The sequence below is a fragment of the Microtus pennsylvanicus genome, chromosome 10 (genome assembly GCF_037038515.1).
Source record: "Microtus pennsylvanicus isolate mMicPen1 chromosome 10, mMicPen1.hap1, whole genome shotgun sequence".
NCBI classification, from domain to species: Eukaryota; Metazoa; Chordata; class Mammalia; order Rodentia; family Cricetidae; genus Microtus; species Microtus pennsylvanicus.
In genome coordinates this window covers 44,567,371-44,587,612 of record NC_134588.1, presented here as the reverse complement: position 1 = coordinate 44,587,612, position 20,242 = coordinate 44,567,371, and the positions used below count along the sequence as shown (strand labels likewise).

The 20,242-nt window shown below is 39.0% G+C and overlaps 1 protein-coding gene and 1 pseudogene across 3 annotated transcripts in view; one reads left to right on the top strand and one right to left on the bottom strand.

Annotated features, from left to right (window-relative positions):
• Positions 1 to 206: 206 nt before the first annotated feature.
• Positions 207 to 20,242, bottom strand: part of Trmt1l (tRNA methyltransferase 1L) — a 30,511-nt gene continuing 10,475 nt past the window's right edge. For all 3 annotated transcript variants that reach the window (XM_075988212.1, XM_075988213.1, XM_075988214.1), the window contains 11 exons: positions 19,685 to 19,814; positions 17,920 to 18,043; positions 17,472 to 17,551; positions 12,314 to 12,557; positions 11,616 to 11,828; positions 9,704 to 9,894; positions 6,607 to 6,685; positions 3,979 to 4,130; positions 2,888 to 2,950; positions 793 to 919; positions 207 to 692 (listed from right to left, as the gene is read on the bottom strand). In XM_075988212.1, coding sequence (XP_075844327.1) covers positions 440 to 692; positions 793 to 919; positions 2,888 to 2,950; positions 3,979 to 4,130; positions 6,607 to 6,685; positions 9,704 to 9,894; positions 11,616 to 11,828; positions 12,314 to 12,557; positions 17,472 to 17,551; positions 17,920 to 18,043; positions 19,685 to 19,814 — 1,656 coding nt within the window. In that variant the 3' untranslated portion in view covers positions 207 to 439. The remainder of the gene's footprint in view (positions 693 to 792; positions 920 to 2,887; positions 2,951 to 3,978; positions 4,131 to 6,606; positions 6,686 to 9,703; positions 9,895 to 11,615; positions 11,829 to 12,313; positions 12,558 to 17,471; positions 17,552 to 17,919; positions 18,044 to 19,684; positions 19,815 to 20,242) is intronic.
• LOC142859179 (cytochrome c-like) lies at positions 6,948 to 7,249 on the top strand (annotated as a pseudogene).

Genomic DNA, 20,242 nt, shown 5'->3' with positions numbered 1-20,242 from the left:
ATAAACCAGTAGAGATGCTATCACGAATCAATGCTAAGCTGGGTACTTGGTGCATGCCTGCATCCCAGCTACTGGAGAGCCAGAGCCTCTAGGTTTAATCCTTTGTGCCAGAAAGTATAAAGAATGACTTTCAGAACATGCTCAATTTCCAAGAGAAACATGAAAAATTTCTAGATTACTGAACAGTAAGGTGAGCTCAGTCAAAATCATGGTTTCATCGTGAAATGTTTTTATTAAATTTTTTCTTTAAAATAATAAAAACTTAAAAAGCAAAGCTCTCACACCAGCCAAGTCAGAAACAGCCAATTTTCTGAATGAAAACAATGCTTTTTAAATTTTTTATCTTATATCACTAAGTTGAAAGAATAAAAAAAGGATTACAGTTGGTACAGAGTCATGGGGCCATCATAAGAACCCTGAGAAGAAACGCTTCTTGCGTTTACCACCTTCTGCAGCCACTTGCTTCCGCTTTGTCCTTCACTGACATTTCAACCCTGTCAGCTACCGTATCCTCAGATGCTGACTGCATGGGACCTTCTGATTGTCCTCCAGTGTAAGTGGGGGTGCTGTACTTTAACAGGATAGATTTGAACTGCATCAGAGGTGCATCTGTACGAATACCCATCGGGTCAAAGTGAGTTCGGCTTACTCGAAAGCCTGCTTGGGAAAGACAGCACAAAAACTTTTTTAACCTGCAATAGGGAAAGTAAAAGTTATTAGGTTCTTGTGTTTTGACTTAAATCACAATGTTATTAAAATATGAGATAAACATTCTGCCACGGGTGGCCTTACTTTGGCATATTCATCCCTTTGATGCTGTGTCTGTGGATATTGTAATAGAAGGGAGGATGCGCAGCACTGGCCTCGACCTTCTGCTTCTTGGCTGTATTTATCATTGCTTCACTGCTTTTCCTCTTTCCTGGAACACACAGAGTAAGTATGCTCTTAAACACTGCGGATGGAATGCCTTATAATTTTGTTGGCAACAGAATTCAGACTGTCCTTCACTCATGTAATGTGTTCAACTGTTGCTTGAGTCGGGACTTCCTTCTACCTTCCTTGAGGCTCTGTTTGTACTTCCTGTATGAAGCCTGTTAATGAACCTAGGGCCTATGACTTCTCCATTCCCTAGAGAACATACTGCACCACCAGACTGACTAAAGTCTGTCGTTCTTTTTCCTTGTTCTTGTATGCAGGTCTTCTGTATGTGTAAATCTTTTCTCTCTAAACTATATTCTAGATTCCTCGGGGCAATGTCATTCATTTTTTTTTATACCTGAATGCTTTACTGATACATAGTAAGTCTTCAATGAATGTGAAAAACAACAGAACCACCTATGTATGAAATTCTCAAAAAAAAAAAATCTTAAAATCAAAAAGGGCAAGAGAGATGTCTCAGTTAAGAACACTCAGTTCTCAGCACCCACATGGTGACCCAGTGCTCTGGACTCTGACTTACCACAGTCACACCTGCACACACCTTCCCTGATATACACACGAGTTTCAAGAGTGCTGTCACAGACTGATCAAATATAATACATGATCCCGTTGCCTATTTCTCAACACTGTACTTAGTCTTTCCATTTTAGGTGGAAGGAGGCAGACAAGTTATTCCGGCAGGCCATCTTTCTAAAGGCTCAAGTGTGTGCATGTGCACACACACACACACACACACACAGCAACTGAGACTTCAAATACTAAAAGGAAATTTTGCTCCAACTTTCAGCCTATGATTATTATATATGTCTTATTCTTGTCTAGGCTAGACAAGAGCTTTGTCTTAAAGCTGTAAGCTCAAGAGGTCCTCCTGCCATTGCTGGTACTACAGGAATATGTCATGGTACCCAGCTAAGCCTTGATTATATGAAGGTGTTATCTTCACATGCTATTTCTTCAGGACAAACAATTGATACCTGCTTAAACACAAGTGCCTAGAAAGCAAATGTACTGCATGAAACTGGTAAATCATATCCAAAGATAAATTATTGTTGAACTGTTTCCTCTTTACAATAAAATGAAAATGATTTGGGACCCCCAAATTAAAATTAAACCAGATAAATAAAATATGATTGTATTGTTACATGATCAGTGTGACTTCTAATGAAAAAAATACATCTGTAATGTAGAACAAATTATAGAAAAGCCTACGATGAAGAAATCCAACATAATACCTTAATAGTAACTATTAGAAGCAGCATACGTATTCTCTTTTCACCTGTGCTGCGCTGATATAAAGTATAAAGGTCTATGACACAGAACAGCCATAGAGGGTAGTTCAACTTCCTTATCTTAGATTAGATGTAAGAGGGGCTCAGAGAGATGGCACTGGCTGCTCTTCCAGAGGTCCTGAGTTCAATTCCCAGCAACCACATGGTGGCTTATAACTATCTGTAATGAGATCTGGTGCCCTCTTCTGGCCTGCAGGCATACATGCAGGCAGAACAATACACATAATAAATAAAGCTTTAAAAAATATGTTAAAGCATTTGTTTTACTTTCTATTCTTAAAATGATTTAAGACATTTCTGCTAAAAATGAAGATTCTGGTAAATGATCCACTACCAACACAATGAGGTGGAACAGTGCTGAGAGCCAAGTGCTGTTCAGCACACTATCATTTTCAGTGACTTGCATTCTACCAAATTAGATGAAGATGCTAAATGACATGATTGGCACATTATTAAAGCATATACTCTCAACAGGAATTTTAAGTTTTTCTTTCCATTGACTATTTAAGTGAGCAATCACTACTACGATATTATAGCTTAGAATTATAGGCTGTTGCTTGTCAGCTTTAATGCTATCTATGTTCTGTTTTTAAATCTGTATTTAAGACACATTTAGAATGCACTGATACTTAACAGTTATACAGTACAAATATACATACCCTGTGCACTGTAAATATCTACTGTGGTATCATCGGTAGTTTTAATAAATACACCATTTTCTTCTAAAATAAAAACAAATGGGAAAAATATTTATAGGTGACATTAAGTAGCAATTTAATGTTTAAATAAAACTGGAATCCCTTCCACATTTTGAATATGTAAGAATGATGTTTTTTAACTTCCTGGGCCAGTGAGATAGCTCAGCTGGTAAAAGCGCTTGCAATATGAGTTCAATTCCTAGAGCCCATGTAAAGGTAGGACAGACCTGACTTTGTAAAGTCTGTCTGACCTCCACACATATGCCTACACATACTTATCAAACACATACATAGTAATAATAATAAAATAAATTTAAAAATATATTTTTGGCTGGGCATGGTGGCATACATGTTTTATTTCAGCACCTGAAAAGTACAGGCAGACAGATCTGAGTTCTAGACCAGTCTAGCTACACAGGAAGATCCTGTCTTCCAAAGAAAAGCAAATGATAATTCGAAGTCTGTAATAGTAGCCTCTTCTTAGTACTTACAAAAGCATAAAGACTACTATGCCCTCCCCTTAGATCAAAGCCAGGCAAACTGACAAATGCCTATCTAAGGAATAACAATCAGCTTTACTGAGTGATATCAATTGACTTTCTGCCTTTCAATGGGCATCACCAAAAGTCTGGGCTATATCTACTTTTACAGTCACCTACAGTGTCTCTTTATAGAAGAGTAGAAAGAGAACGGAGGGGTGGCACGATGGCAGTAGATGCTCAGCCTCTGGAGGTAAAGGCAGGAAAATAAGGGTTTCAAGGCTAGCCTGGAAGCCGGGTGGTGGCGCAAACCTTTAATCCCAGCATTTGCGAGGCAGAGGCAGGTGGATCTCAGTGAGTTCAAGGCCAGCCTGGTCTACAAGAGCTAGTTCTAGGACAGGTCCCAAAGCTACAGGGAAACCCTGTCTCAAAAAACCAAAACAAACAATCAAGGCCAGCATGAGCTACATGTGCCCTTGCCTCAAAAAAATAGAATAAAAAAAATTAAAAAATTAAAGCATATTACATCATTTTGATTATAACATCAAGGATAGCCGAGCAAGCTAGAGTCACCTTGTTTGCTGAGATTTGAACACTGACTCTGGGGAGCACACTCTGATTCAAAGATCAGCGTCTTTACTAGGGGCTGAATGTCATCCAAACCGTGGTGAAGAGACTCAAATAGCATTCTTTTCAGAAATCCAGTATTGAAAAGGGAACTTGACCTGGAAAGGAAGAGAATAAATAGAAAACTGGATTTGAGAAATGTTTATTTACTTAAAAAAGTCTTCTAATTAACTAAAATATATAACAAATTATGAGATAGAATAATATTGAAATTCAGGAATTTCTAGTTTAGTATTTTTACAAACTAATTTCTCATCCTTTTTAATCATGTTAGCTCTGGAAACTACTAAGATTAGCCAAAAAATTTCATTCACATAAAATCAACAAAAACTTATTGGCGCTCATAAGTTACAGAATGCTATGAAACATGGAGTAGGTTTGTGGAGAACACAGTCAGACAGAAAAGAAAACTTGACTTCGTAACAGCCTGCAAAACTCTTACCGTACAGAACATAATGCCAAGCGTAAACTTCCACAATGCATCTAGCAAGGAACAGTATGTCTCCCTCTGTGTTGGTGCCTGTGTGAGGACTATAGTTAAAAATGCCCAGCACTGTGGAGGCAGACAGGTGGGTCTCTGTGACTTTAAGGCTAGCCTGCTCTACACAGGAGATTCAAGCTAGCTAAGGCTACAGAGTAAGGCCCTGTTTCAGAGGCTCAGGAGTGAATGCCTCCATTTAATTTGAACAGCATAGGCGTAGCTGACAAAATGTGAATTAAACCACAGAAATTCCAATCCTGGCTCCACCCACTAGCAATGTAGTTCAACTTGAACCATAACTCCTGTGTTCTCCTCCCAGGACTGGAGTTTGCATGCTACAAAAATGCTTTACCACTGAATCTGTATTTTTTGCTTTTTTTTTTTTTTTCAATTCTCCTCTCCCCAACAGTTTCACTAAGTTGCCCAGGCTGGTCTTGAACTCACATATAGAGTCCAAAAAGTCACTGTAGACAGGCCTGGACCTTGTGATCCTCTTGCCTCAGGAGTAGCTGGGATTACTGGCCTACACCATCAGGCCCCATCTTTCCTTCTGTGTCTTAATCATGCTACTGTAAATAAAATTCCTCACAGACTTGTCATGGAATGAGATAGCCTATTACCATGCTTTGTACAAAGGCTCTTCACTGAGTAGTAGCTATAAAGTGGTAAATATAAAATATTAGACAGTAAGCATATACTAAAGGGCCATTTAAAGTACAAAATGAGTAGTCAATGTAAGATATGTTGAAGGGAATTTAAAGATTATTTAGGTCGAGACACTGAGAGACTTGAGATGGGATGTATTACTAAACTGAGGTTTGGGGAGAGGGAAAAGGCTTGATGGCTGTGAGGAAGAAGTCAAAGACAAGACTCAGGCCTAGAAGTTGGAAAAACTAAATTCTAGCTCAATAATAACAACAACAATAACACCAATAGTTAATAATAATAGGTAATAGATAATAATAATAATAGTAGTAATAATAATAACTATAATAATTATTTTGGTTAGTTCTAGCAAGCACTTAAAAACACCATCCCATAATTTCCTTCTTCATGAAATGAGGGAGCTGACTGGGCTAGGCTAGATCATCTTTCTGGAGCCAGCAACCTGTTAGTGACAATTTCTGTTCTGTAACCAGTGAGTAGGATCATTGTGTGGGAGATGATATAGGTAAGAAAGTACTAGAAGGTAGGGCTTGCTCAATTACTCTTCGAATGTTTGTAAGGGATTAATCTCATCTTGGTGCTCCTATAGAGACCTAGGTGGTGGAGACAATTGGTGGAGGCTCCACCTGGCAGGTGCAGTGGTAGAACAAGAGGCAGAGGTGAGGACTGACAGCACGCTGTCCTCTGACTTTCACGTAACACCGTGGCATGCACACATGCACCTGCCATCACACACAAGAGGTGAACAACAACAAATCAGCAAGTTTGAAGTCAGGGCTTGCCTGTTATATGGGACTCTGTGTTTAAAAGATTTCTTGTATTTTTAATTAAGTATGGTGTGTGGGAATGTGCATGTGTGTACAGGTGCCTATGGAGGTGGTGGTTAGCAGTGGTGTTGGATTCCCTGGAGCTGGAGGTATACATAGCTGTGAGCCACTTGATGGGTGCAGGGAAGTCAACGTCCATCCTCTCTGCAAAGCAAGGGCTCCCAACTGCTGAGACCTTGCCTCACCTTAGAGACACCATCTTCCAAAAACCAAATAGCCGGGGCTGGAGAGATGGCTCAGTGGTTAAGAGCACCACCTGCTCTTCCAAAGGTCCTGAGTTCAATTCCCAGCAACCACATGGTGGCTCACAACCATCTGTAATGAGATCTGTGCCCTCTTCTGGCCTGCAGGAAGAGTACTGAGAATACTGTATACATAATAAATAAATAAATCTTCAAAAACCAAATAGCCTTTCTTACTACGCAGACACAAGTTATTTAGTTTGCATATCCAGCCTTTCTTTTGTTCTACCACCTTTTAGAAAATTAGAGAAAATCTGAAATACTTCAGGGTCTCAGGAGAAGGGGAGCCATAATTATTTGCTAACACATCAAAAGCTGACAACCAGTAAATCAAACTCGACTGTCTTTAGGCACATACCACAGAGGCCCGAGTTCTATTGCTGTCTTGCCAGGCATGCTTCCATGACAATTACAGGGCAGCTGTCTATATGGGTTTTCTGTAAAAGCAAAACACAAAAACATAAAGGATAAATGACAAATGCAAGTGCTATAACTGTTATATTAATAACTATGTACTGAGGACCTACTATGTACCAGGTACTGTGTTAAGAATTTTTTGTGTACTTGAAAATGTAATCCTTAAAGCCTTTTGAAGGGAGGCACTGTTAAAAACTTCAACCACAAGACCAGGATGTTCAGCTTCAGGTGGAAATGTCTGCAGTGTTGAGCAGTGGGGAAAAAATTAGTTAAAAATGGGTGATGTTGAGAAAAGGAAGAAGATTTTTTGTTCAAAAGCGTGCCCAGCACTACACTGAAAATGGTGGCAAAATTAAGACTGGACCAAATCTCCTTGGTTTGTTTGGGTGGAAGCCAGGTCAGGCCGCTGGATTCTCTACACAGATGCAAAGAGCAAAGGTGTTACCTGGGAGAGGACAGTGGGCAGAATACTTGGAGAATCCTAGAGAGAATATCCCTGGGACAAAATGATATTCACCAGAATTAAGAAGGGAGAAGAAAGGGCAGACTTAATGGCTTGTCTTAAAAAGGCTACTAGTGAGTAATACCACTGCCTTATTTATTATAAAATAAATGTCTCATTACTTTTAATGTGTACCATAATTTGATTCATAAACCAGAATACAGATCATGAATAGCTAACAAAATATTTTTGTTGAACAGTTCCGATTTAAGGTAAAGTGGATATGATCATTAAAAATAGCAATTTGGTTCCATAAATAGTACCACTGGTTTATCAAAATAGTGTTGCTCTTAATAAGTAATGTTCAACTTCCCACAGAGATGGGGGATGCCACCTCAAAGCCTTTGGAATGGTATTATACTTAGATTTATATAACTGGGTATATGAATATGGTTAAATATCGGGGAAACATCTCTTCACTGTCTCAGAACAAAGCAGGTGCTCATTGCTCCTTTGTAGTCATTGGTCTGTCACAGGCAATGGTTAAAAATCAGAAAGCAGCCGGGCAGTGGTGGCGCACGCCTTTAATCCCAGCACTCAGGAGGCAGAGGCAGGCGGATCTCTGTGAGTTCGAGGCCAACCTGGTCTACAAGAGCTAGTTCCAGGACAGGAACCAAAAGCTACGGAGAAACCCTGTCTCGAAAAAAAAAAAAATCAGAAAGCAACTGTCTTATTATTTTTTAACATTTTCATTTTATTTTAGTTTTTAAAATTTTATGTGCATTGTTATTTTGCTTGTATGTTTTTATCTGTGTATCTGTGTGGGTGTCAGATCCCCTGGAACTAGAGTTGGAGGCAGCTGCTGTGTGGGTACTGGGGACTGAAACGCAGTCTTATGGAAGACTGGTTATTTATTTATTCATGTTAGTGGTGCTGGGGGTTGAGCCAGGACCTCATTCATGTTAGGCAAATGCTCTACTACTGAGCTGCACTGTCGGCCCTTAAAATGAGTCCTTTTAAAAATTAGAACCTCACCAGGCGGTGGTGGCACACGCCTTTAATCCCAGCACTTGGAAGGTAGAGGCAGGTGAATCTCTGGTCTACAGAGCGAGTTCCAGGACAGTCAGAAAAAAAGCCCTGTCTTGGAAAAAAAAATAGAACCTCTTACCAGGCATGGTGGTGCATATTTTTAGGTCAGCGTGCCTGGTCTACATAGTGAGTTCAAGGACAGCTAAATAGTGAGACCCCTGTCTTGTGAAATGAAAAACAAATAACAAGAACAAGAACAAGAACAACAACAAAAAAACCCTCTCTTCAATTAAACTCCCCCAACTCCAGGTTATTCCTAGATTGATCACTGGCTTTTATGGAACAGTCTGATAAAATCAATCAGTTCTAGTCTATTTGATATTATCATTTTGTTACACAGGGCAGGAGAAATAGCTCAGTTGTTCATTGCCTGGCTGGTTTTGATCCCTAGCATAATAAATAAAAGTTAGGCCTGGGGATGTGGTTTAGTTGAAAGACTGCTTTGCTTACCTAGCAATGCACAAAACCCGAGCTTGATCCAGAGCACCTCACAAACCAGGCTTGGTAGTATATCCTTGGCAGTATACCTAGAATCTAAGCATCTCGGAGGTAGAGGCAGGACTATCAGAAGTTCAAGGCTAAGGCCAGTGAGGCGGTTCAAAGAGTAAAGGTGCTTGCCACCTTGGTGACAAGGCTGACAACTAGTGTTTGATCCCTGGGACCCACATGACTTGGAAAGAACTGACTCCCACAGATTGTACTCTGACGTTCTCATGCACACCATGGCAAACTCACATACATATACAGACAAGAAGTAAATAAAATCAGTTAAAAAAAAGTTCAAGGTCATCAATGCTGTGATATGTGAGACACTTTGCAGTTGGTGTGACAGAGGTGTACGATTAGCTACAAAACAGTCAGAAACAAACTCAAGTAGATACGGACTCAGTATAAAATAAAAAATGTATAGTCTAATAGAGGAGATGTGCCGGGTAGTCAGTAAAACCTAAACCCCCTGAAGTACTTAGGAACAGGAATACCTTTGTAAATAAAAGCCAGAGTATATGTAACTTTACCATCAGGAAACAAACAAAACCTACATTTAAAAAACAAAGAAAAAAACTGAAGCAAGAAATAAAAATCCTGGCAATATATACAGCAAGAGGTAAACTATTTTAATTTTTTTTTTTTTAAATAATGAGTTCTTAAGAATTCTAATTCAAGGGCTGAAGAGATACCTCAACAGTTAAGAGCATTGGATGCTCTTCCAGAGGATTTAGGTTTGATTTCCAGCACCCACAGAGGCTCACAATTGTCTGTAACTCCACTTCCAGGAGATCCAATGCCTTCTTCTGGCCTCTGCAGGTACCAGACACATACCAAGATATATATGTAGGCCTAACACCCACAAACATTTAAAAAACCCATGAAAAAAAATACCAAGAACTTAACAGGACAGCAATGGGTAAGACAGCTGCTGTGTCCCAGGAGTGCTTCAACTCACCTCCCCAGCAGTAATGTTTGAAAGCAAAGCCTAGCACGCATGATTAGGATGTGATGGGCTCACCTTCTACCATGTTACCATCCTTCTGAAAGATCCTCTCTTCGCACCACTGACAGTGGATCAGGTACTGGATTTTCTTGGCAGTCTCGTCTGCCGAAGTAGGCCCCCTTAAGACCCGCACAACTACCAGAACAAAATGTTCCAGAGCCACTGCGAACAGCACTTCTATGCCTTTGTTGCATCGTGCTGCAGCTCTGTCAAAAAAAAAAAAGTCACAAGCTATTTTGATGGCTCTTCATTTCCTCTGTATAGCACTGTACTGACAGAGCTAACCTGACAGCAAACTATGGGTGGACTGTGGGAAACTCAATCTCTAGTAACAGTGCTTCCAAAGGATCATTACCACGACTCACACAGACTGAAATACAGGAAAGGAGGGTTGTTAGTCCAGGTCTTCTGTCTCTAGACATTTCCCCTTCAGAATAGCTTGGGACTGTAGCCTCTGTCATTCCACATGACTCTTCTCTGTAATCATGACCACTAGTCTGAGTTTAATCTAGTTTGTACTAAAAAGCTTCTTACAACCACATGCGTTTACTGACTACTGACTGTATGCAGGATTATTTGCTAGCTGCTGACTATGCAGTGAGAGCCAGTCAAGGCCCTTTCCTCTGCGGTTGTGTGGACTCTCTGGATTTGCTTCTATAAGACACCCCACTCCCAAGCCTGAGTACACAGCATCATGTGCGAACTGTACATCAGGGTTGCTGTTCACTTCACACATGCCGAAGCCCGAGGAGTACTAAGAACCTGTAATTTCCTGAGGTAAGAATTCGCACGGGAATCCCGCAGAACCTGTGTTTGGGTGGCAAGTGAATAGGCTGATCATCCATTATGATATTCTAAGTAACAAACTGCATTATTAAGTTATTCTTACAGGGGGCTGGAAAGATGGCTCACAAATGCCTGTAACTCTAGCTCCAGAGGATCTGATGCCCTTTTCTGACCCTAGTGGGTTCCTGCATGCATGTGGCAGACACATCCACACATCCACACACACACGTACACATGCACACAAATACAAAAATAAATATTGAAAATATTTTTTGTGGGGCTGGAGAGATGGCTCAGAGGTTAAGAGCATTGCCTGCTCTACCAAAGGTCCTGAGTTCAATTCCCAGCAACCACATGGTGGCTCACAACCATCTGTAATGGGGTCTGGTGCCCTCTTCTGGCCAGTAGGCATACACACAGACAGAATATTGTATACATAATAAATAAATAAATGAAAATATTTTTTGTGGCATAAAATTCTGTATATGGTAGATAATAATCTTTCATTTCAACAGTTCTCAATTCCATTTTACAACCTTCCATTTTACAAGGTCATTTTCAGAATCAAGTTAGAAGCCATCACTTTATTCAGACTATTCGAAGATGAAAAGATCTTTCAAATAGCTTATAAATCTAAAAATAACTTTTATTTCTCCTTTTTATGTTGCTACCTCTTCCCTACTCTTGTAATCAATGAATTAAGACAGATCTGAAATTAACTTTTACTTTCTTTGTTTCTCTTTTGTATTTCAGATATAAATGTTTAAGTTCTAACAAAACACAAGAATAATAGGCCATGAAAATGGCTCAGTGGGTAAGTGTGCTGCTGGCCTGAGAACTGAGGCTGACCCCCAGGCCCACATGGTGGAAGGAGAGAACCGACTATTCCAAGCTGTCCTCTGACCTCCACACATGCACCTATAGAAACACACATGAAATAAATGAATACATGGAAAAAAAAAAGAAAGAAAAGACCATAAAATTAAAACCACTAAAATAAATCAAATTAAAATTACATATAAGGGATACAGAATTTAAAAATTCACGCATATTTTCAAAAATAAGCATTCATTCATAGTATTATCCCTTTAAGATCATGAGACACACTAAAACATTAGGAACACCATTGGCAATTTGGTACCTTGCCACTGCAGCTACGACAATTCTGGCTGCTAGTTCCTTGTAATACTCTGTTCGGACAATGTTACATCCATAGTGACGCCGGGCAACATGCTGTGCCTTGGCATATAAGGAACTGATATCTGTAGAAGTCACTGATACTATGCCAAGGTTTCTTACGTTTCTGAATGCAGAGTCTAGGTAGTTCACTGATGTTCCAAAAGGGTCTAGGTGTCTAAAATCAGAAAGAAAACAGACATATCTGAGTTTGCATCGATAGGCCACAGGATACCAATGTTATTCTAATGATGAAAGTCCACAGGTTCAAAAGTAGTTTGCCAGCCAGGTGTGATGGCAACACACCTGTAGTCTAGCACTGAGGAGGTGGAGGCAGGAGGATTTCCAGTTTGAAGTCAGCCTAGGCTAATAGGGAGACTGTCTCAAAAAATTGAGGCGGAAAAAGTGTACTTTGCCAACCTCTTTTAAATATTTAATTAGGTTTTAAAAATAAATAAAATAGTCAGTGACATGTCAAACACATGGAACAAATTAGCCTAAGAGAAAAAGTTCATTCCCAGGAAGTCTGAAATTTTTCTTATTGGGAATCTCAGGCCAAGGCCAAAAACTGTATTAAAATAAACCACCACAAGTTTCTTTAATTTAAAAGCACCCACCTTCAGTAGACCTGTTTAATCTACTTGACAAGTGTTTTTCACTTACATGAAATCAAAAGATCTCAGGTGCATTAGTACATTGGCGTCCATCCTGGTGACCTGGATATCACCAAGAGTGTCATCTTCCTCAAGGGCATCACCCTCTTCTTTCTCCTCACTGTCTACCACCACTTTCAATTTGTTTAAGTGGCAGTTTTTCTGAATCAAAGTCACAGAGTTTTCATTCAAGTCATTAATTGTAACTTTGACTGCATCTCCAAGGTGTTTTGCCCATTGCAATCCCATTATTCCTTGGGAGAAAACGGGAGAGAAGACAATAATTAAATACATCAAGTTGCAACAACTAATAACTGAAATGGTAGGCATTTTATAAGTAAAGTGTGTGCACACACACATACACACACACACAAGCTCCAAATTGTCATGTCTATGAATCCCAGAATACAGTATGCTAACAGGGTGATACCCTGCTGAAAAAGATGGCCAGGTCAAAGTCCTGCTGCTCAAATTTACCCTCAAGCATCATAAAAATAACAAAGACAGTGTACTTTAATTATAGCCTGGGCTGGTCTTCAAATATTTTATTTTATTTTTTAGGCAGGGTCAGTAGTTCTTGAACTCACAGACATCCACCTGCCTCTAACTTCCAAATGTTGAAATCAAAGTCGTGTGCCACAATTCCCGGCTGGCTATGAAACATTAATCCTCTTATTTCTGCCTCCTTGTGTGCAGGGATTGTAGGCATGCACTAATATGCTCATCTCCCTTAAACATGAAAAATAACTTCCAAGCCAATGAGATAGCTCAGGAGGCAAAAGTGTTCTCTGAGCAGCTAGATAATGACTTTGAGGTCCATAACCTATGGAAGAAGGAAAGAACAGACTCTCCAAAGTCGTCCACCCACCCTCCCTGCTACATGCATGCCCACATTCTCACACATGCACAATTACAAAATGAAATACAGAAGAAATAACCTTTCTAGGCCAAAATTTCCAAACAGCACACAGGCGCACCATTGTGCGGTAAAAGGAACAACTTTGTATATGCAGTAAGAACTCACTTGGGTAGCTCATTCTGTAGCTACTAAAAAGGGCATAAAGAACATTTTCTTCCTTTTTTATTTTACATCTTTTATTCATTTAAATGTGGTACATTTACACAATGGAGTTACTCAGCTGTAAAAAACTGACATCATGAAATCTGCAGGCAAATGGATGAAACTAGAAAATCATCCTGAATGAGGTAACCCAGACACAGAAAGACAAGCACAGCATGTACTCACATAAATGGACACTAGATGTAAAGCAAAGGCCAACCAGACCACACCCCACAACCTCAGAAAAGCTAGGTAAAAAGGAAGACCCTAAGAGGGATGCATGGATTTCCCTGAGGGGGAAATAGATGAGATCTCCCGGGTAAGCTGGGGGTAAGGGGAGGAAGTAGAGGGGAGGGGGTGGGGGATGAGAACTAAAACCATTTTCTAACTGGAAATAGTGACATAAACCCAACTGACATGCATCTCTAACACACCATCTGAAATACTGATACCTTCTACACACTTCTACTGTACAAATGGAAATAAAATCTTGTCTACTGTTACAGACTTTATGTAATTTTTTTCAGACTCTCATATTAAACTTGTGGGATAAATTCTAAGACTGTCATTTTAGGGGAATAGACATGTAAAGAAACTGACACAGAGCTACCAACAATTTACAAATATACTAAAAAGAACAGAATAGTAGTGACTGCTCTGCCGGAGCTGGTTTTAGTGATGCTGGTCCAGGATATCTGACTTTCAGAAGATGGTTGAGAAGCCAATAAAAAGAAAATGGTGCCAGGTCCAGAAGTTTATAAAAATGTTGAATATACCTTTTGTAGGCATCAGCTTTAATATTTTCAGATTTTAAAAGGTAAAGAACAGAATATGTAAGGAAGAACATGGCAATAAGTTTGGAAAAAGGTTCATGAATGTGACAGAAATGATGGTGGAGCACTTTAGACTTCAGGTAATCGAGACGCTGCTGCCAACTGCAGAATCAGCCTATGGAGCTCAGAGACGGCTGCTGTGTGACACGGGAAAATGACTGCGAACACAGAGACTAGTGCAATAGACTTGAGAGGACAGGAGAGTGAGTTACATTATAAAAGATAAATCAGGCTGGGCATGGTGGCATACACCTTTAATCCTAGCACTTGGGAGACAGAGGAAGACAGATTCTGTGAGTTCAAGACTAACCTGGGGTACATAGAGTTGTGTGTACATACACACAGAAAACCCAAATCAGAACAAAACTGGTGGCTGATTTGATCACGAAAGAGTGAATAAAAAACTGAGTTGGGGAGAGAGCTCAGTCAGTCAAATGCTTGCATACAAACATTAGGATGTGAGGTTTAATCCTCAATAGCCACATGAAAAGCCAAGTATAACAAGTAAGGATCTGCAATCTGATCTCTGGGAGGTGAAGATAGGTTTCCTGGGGGCTTGCTACTCAAGCCAGTCTACTCAACTCAGTGAGCTCCATCCAAGTTCAGTGAGGTCCAGACTCAAAAGACAAGGTAGAGAGCAACTGAGGAAGAGAGCCAGTGTTGACCTCTGCACATACACACCCACATGGACATATACATATATATACCAGACAGAAAAAAATAATTCAAAGTTCACATTTCAATGGCTCATCTTAGGAGGATTACCTCATTACTACTACCATTTTAAATGGACATCTTACTAAAGAATGGGTTTAATACTAATAATACAATGGAGATGAAACCTAATGCTTCTATAGCATTTCCTTAGTAAGTACTGTTCCAATGACTTTATTTGTATTGAGGTTTAAATCTTTAATACTTGTATGGGTATTATCCCCTGTGCCTTTTTTTTTTTTTTTTTTTTTTGGTATTTTCGAGACAGGGTTTCTCCGTAGCTTTTGGTTCATCCTGGAACTAGCTCTTCTAGACCAGGCTGGCCTCGAACTCACAGAGATCCACCTGCCTCTGCCTCCCGAGTGCTGGGATTAAAGGCGTGCGCCACCACCGCCCGGCCCCCTGTACCCTTTTATACATGAAAAAATCAAAACACAATTTCCTGAGGGCATCAGAGTAGCATGTGATGAAGCCAAGACTTGAACCCACAGACTTTGGACCCAGAGTCCATGCTTTTAAATGCTTTCATTTTCAGTATACACTTGTCAAGAGTGTAATTCGGTTAATCTTTATGAAGACATGTGACGAGCACGAATGGCCTTTCAGAAATTGCTGTTTCTATTTTCTTTTCTCTATTGCTGAAAGTCTTTTGGTTTCAATGCGGACTGGCATTGTACATGAAGGTTAGACTCCTACACTGGACACAGCAGTAAAAGGAGCACTTCAAGGACAGCCTGGGCTAAACATTCAATTCTAGACCAGTCTGAGATATAGAGAGAGCCAGTTTTAGAAAGCCAAAATTAGAACAAAATAAAGTGCCGAAGGCTAGGCAATGATCATCCAAGCCCACAGAAAGGTTGGCAAGGAGGCTCAGCAGGTGAAAGCATTTGCGTTGAAAGCCAAACTACCTGAGTTTGGTTCCTAAATCTAGGTGGAATGAGAGAAGCAACTCTTGAAAGTTTTCTTTTGACCCACACATACTCTCTCACAATAACAAAGAACAAGTGAAAAACACAAAAAGGAGCTATTAATTATTACCTGACTACAGTGAACAAATGTCCTTCAATATTTGTTTTTTGGCTAAGAGTGGTGGCACACACCTTTAGTCCCAGCACTTGAGGGGCAGAGGCAGAAGGCTCTCTATGAGTTCAAGAGCTAGCTTGGTCTTCTTCACTGTTTCAGAAAAACAATTGTTTTCCTTATTGTCAGATGTGATAGTATATAGCTACTATTTGGAAGGAGTTCAAGGTCATATTCAGTCGTATGGTCAGTTTAAGGCTAGTCTGAGCCACTTGAGAAGCAGAGCAATTTGGAAAAGTACAGGTTGTAGGAGTATGTTACATAAGCCACAGTGAGACAATACAGATCTAGGTGCAGAAAGTACATGTCAAAAAACTGATTCTTCAATAAACACATTCTCTCTCTCTCTCTCTCTCTCTCTCTCTCTCTCTCTCTCTCTCTCTCCCTCCCTCCCTCCCTCCCTCTCTCCCTCTCCCCCCCCCCATCTCTTATACACTCAAAATGAAAGGAAACCATATAAGAAAGAGACTTAGCTGGGTATGACAATGCATGGCTTTAATTCCAGGCAAAGACAGCTGGAATTCAGAATCTCTTGAGTTTGAGGCCAGCCTGGGGTACATAGTGAGTTCCAGGTCAGCCAAGGCTACAGAGTAAGACTCTGTGTCTAACAACAACAAAAGAGATGTAGACTTGAGTCAAAGTAATATAGACTCTTGGGATTTTGATTTGAATTTTTAGAAATGTTTAGATGTCTGAATTAGCCTTCATTTTCTAGGCATGGTAATGCTATTATAGCTTCATTTTAAAGAGACGCCTGAGTATGGAGGATGGTCCTGCTATCTCAGCACGGGAAGCTGCAAGAGGATCAGAAGGTCATAGAGTCGAAGGTCAGCCATACATTGATCCCTTGCTTGGGTTTTTTTTTCCTTAATACATAAAATATGTCCAAATTTATTTTAAATTAATGGGAATAAAGAGACTAATGTATGAAATCTGAAGTTGTGGAGATACTGATAGACTAAGACAGAACATGCGTGAATTATACTTGAAGCGACACAAGGGAATTAGTTCATTACACTGTCTATTTTTATATAGAATCTTTTTAAAAAATTCCATAAAAAATATAAAATCTTGCCTTGGATCTTAAACTTTTTTATGTGAAAATTTGATTTTTTTTTTTTTTTGGATTCAAAGTTTCACTATGTAGCTCTGGCAATGCTGAAACTCTCTATATAGACCAGCCTGGCCTTGGTTTCACAGGGATTCGCCTGCCTCTGTTTCCCATGTGCTGGGATTAAAGCTGAGCAGCACCACCATGTGCAGCTAATGAAGACATTATATAGGCGCTGGGGAGATGGATTTAACTTAAGAGCAATGGCCACTTTTCCAGAGGACCTAGCACCCACATTATGGCTTGCATCCATCTCTAATGCCACTTCCAGGGGATCTGATGCCTTCTTCTGGCCTCTAAAAGTACTGCATGGATTTGATAAACATCACACAGGCAAAATAAATTTGAAAAATTAAGTTTTTTTACTTACCAGTGGCTCCAAAGGCATCTAAACACTCCAAAGGTTTCCGTTCCTTAGCCAAAGCAGCCAACGTACAGAATATTAACTGACTAGAAAGAAAGAATAATCTGAAGTAACTTTGCTGTATTATGGTTTCAACTTTGTAGAATAAAGAACCTATCTATCTACCTTATATACACTCTTAAATTAATAGTTCAAGACCTATAAGCTTTGTGAGGTTAAACTATGAATCTAACTGAATTATATTTAACAAGCATCCATTTATTTAATAAATAAGACTTTCCACCAGTCTGTACAAGTTTAATTACATAAAGTTAGGCCTATTTTATTCTTTGAAAAATTGGGTTGGTAGATTTTGAGAAAAATACTAAATAGAAGATTTTAATCTTAATATATATAAACAGATTGAAAGAAGTTCATCTGAAAAGTCTATTGCTCTATTTTCAATCAATCTTACCGATTTAGTTTCATTTTGGGATTAAAATACGAATCTGTTTTCTGAGGTATAGAGTAGTTAGGAAAAACTTGTATATCTGTATCTGTCTCCTTCAAAATTTCATTAGATGATTTGGCAGTAGAAGCTAAAATAGAAGAAAAAACTGTTACTACAGGATAATTGAAAATAATGCTAAATATCTAACAGAATACATTTTATAACGTAGCTTTATATCATTTTGTTCTAAAGCAAATAGTTCAGTAGGCATAAGAAAGAAAAAAACAAAAGAAAGTCACAGAACGAAGTTATTCAATTATCTGTGGAAAAAGTTGTGCCTCGGCAGGTATTTGGTGAATGTGAGTACGTTCATCCACTTAAAATTCTGTGTATCCTATCACTATACCAGGATTATAAAACCCAAGAATATCTTCAGATAGCAAAAATCCTAGAATATTTTTATGATTCATTATGCTACATTATGCATTCACAGGATGGCCAAAGAGGGTACTTTAATACTATAGAAATTGAGTATTTAGCTGGGCGGTGGTGGCACACGCCTTTAATCCCAGCACTCGGGAGGCAGAGGCAGGTGGATCTCTGTGAGTCCGAGGCCAGCCTGGTCTACAGAGCTAGTTCCAGGACAGACTTCAAAGCTACAGAGAAACCTTGTCTCAAAAAAAAAAAAAAAGAAATTGAGTATTTATATGTTTGCTTTCCATTAGTGGGCTGAGTAAGAATCTTAGTATTTTCTGAACCCCTGAAGTTCAGAACACTGGGGAGTCAGTGTTCCCATGCCACCTTATGGATTCAGGGATAGAACTTAGCTTACCCGGCATGCATAGAAGGACTTCTACCCATTAAGCAATCTTGTGGGTCTCACTTTCTCACAATTATAATTTTAAACTGAACTGCATTCAAATGGCTATTAAGTAATGACAGGAACATTTTATATTTAGTATACATTATAATCCTTCAGCTATAAACTCAAATGGAATACTGTTATGAAAATAGATGCATATATATTTAAAATATTCAAGAGGTAAGACAAACGTAATATTTGAAAAATAATTATAGTCTTTATCTGTCCTTTTTTTGGTCAGTATTATATTCAGGACATTAAATGACACCCATATTTCCCTTTCTATAACACCAATAAAAGTAACCTTTTCTAATGTTTACTCACTGAAGAGGCATGTCTTGTATCTCACAATATCAGCTTTTGCTAACCTAACCCTTGAGATTTTATATTATTCACAATAAAGGTCTTTTCCACTGGGCATCCTGTTCCCACTATTTTCCACAATAAGCAAAACAGTTACTGATATAAAAGTCCTATGACTATAATTCTATAATTTTTCATAATAGATAATTATAAACTCTTTCATAAGCTACTTAGTTTGGCTGGGCATGTTGGTGCATGCCTTTGATCCCATCACTTGGGAGATAGGCAGGCAGATCTCTGTTTGAGGCCAGTCTAGTCTACAAGGCAAGTTTCAGGACAGCCAGGGATACACAGATAAATCCATAAATCCTGTCTTGAAAAACCACCACATAAAAAAAAAGGTTCCTGGTTTATAACATTTACTAATATCTGTTGAGAATAGCTGAACATTATTGGAAACATCATAGAAAGAAAAAAATGTGAAGTTATGGATTATTTGTCAATGTCAACCAAATAAGTTAGTTAAATCAGTATGTTTATATACTTAATGTCTGAAAAGAATAACTGGATCATTTTATTTTAAAGACTTAATTCTTAATAAGTTAGTGAGATTGCATAACTTACCAGCAATGTATCTGGACTTAGTTTCTCCTTTATTCACATGGCGCTTAACATGCCCTAGCATGTCAGTCCTTCTGGTGATTGTCGCCGAACAAATGATGCAATGGTAATGGGCACCCAATTTGCTGGAAATCTACCAAATGGAACATTTCATTTAAGCAGGTTGTTACTAAGACAATAAAATGTGAGTTTTAAGCTGTAATATGTTTGTGAGTACTGGATTTGGTATAGGTGACAGAAAGATAACTGGCTCTTGGCAGTTTATTTATTTATATACTTTATGTATGTAGGTGTTTTGTCCACTTGTACATCTGCACACCAGAAGATGGCATCCAATCCTATGGGACTACAGTCACAGATGGCTGTGAGAGACCATATGGGTACTGGGAATTGAACTTAGGAACTCTGGAAGAGCAGCCAGTGCTCTTAACCGCTCAGTCATCCCTTAAGCCCAGACAAAGTGTAGTTTCAAGAGTGGAAAAAATGTGCTTTCTTTAAAGTCAACTAATTTATTTATTTATTTTTTTTATATTTATTTATTTATTATATATACAATATTCT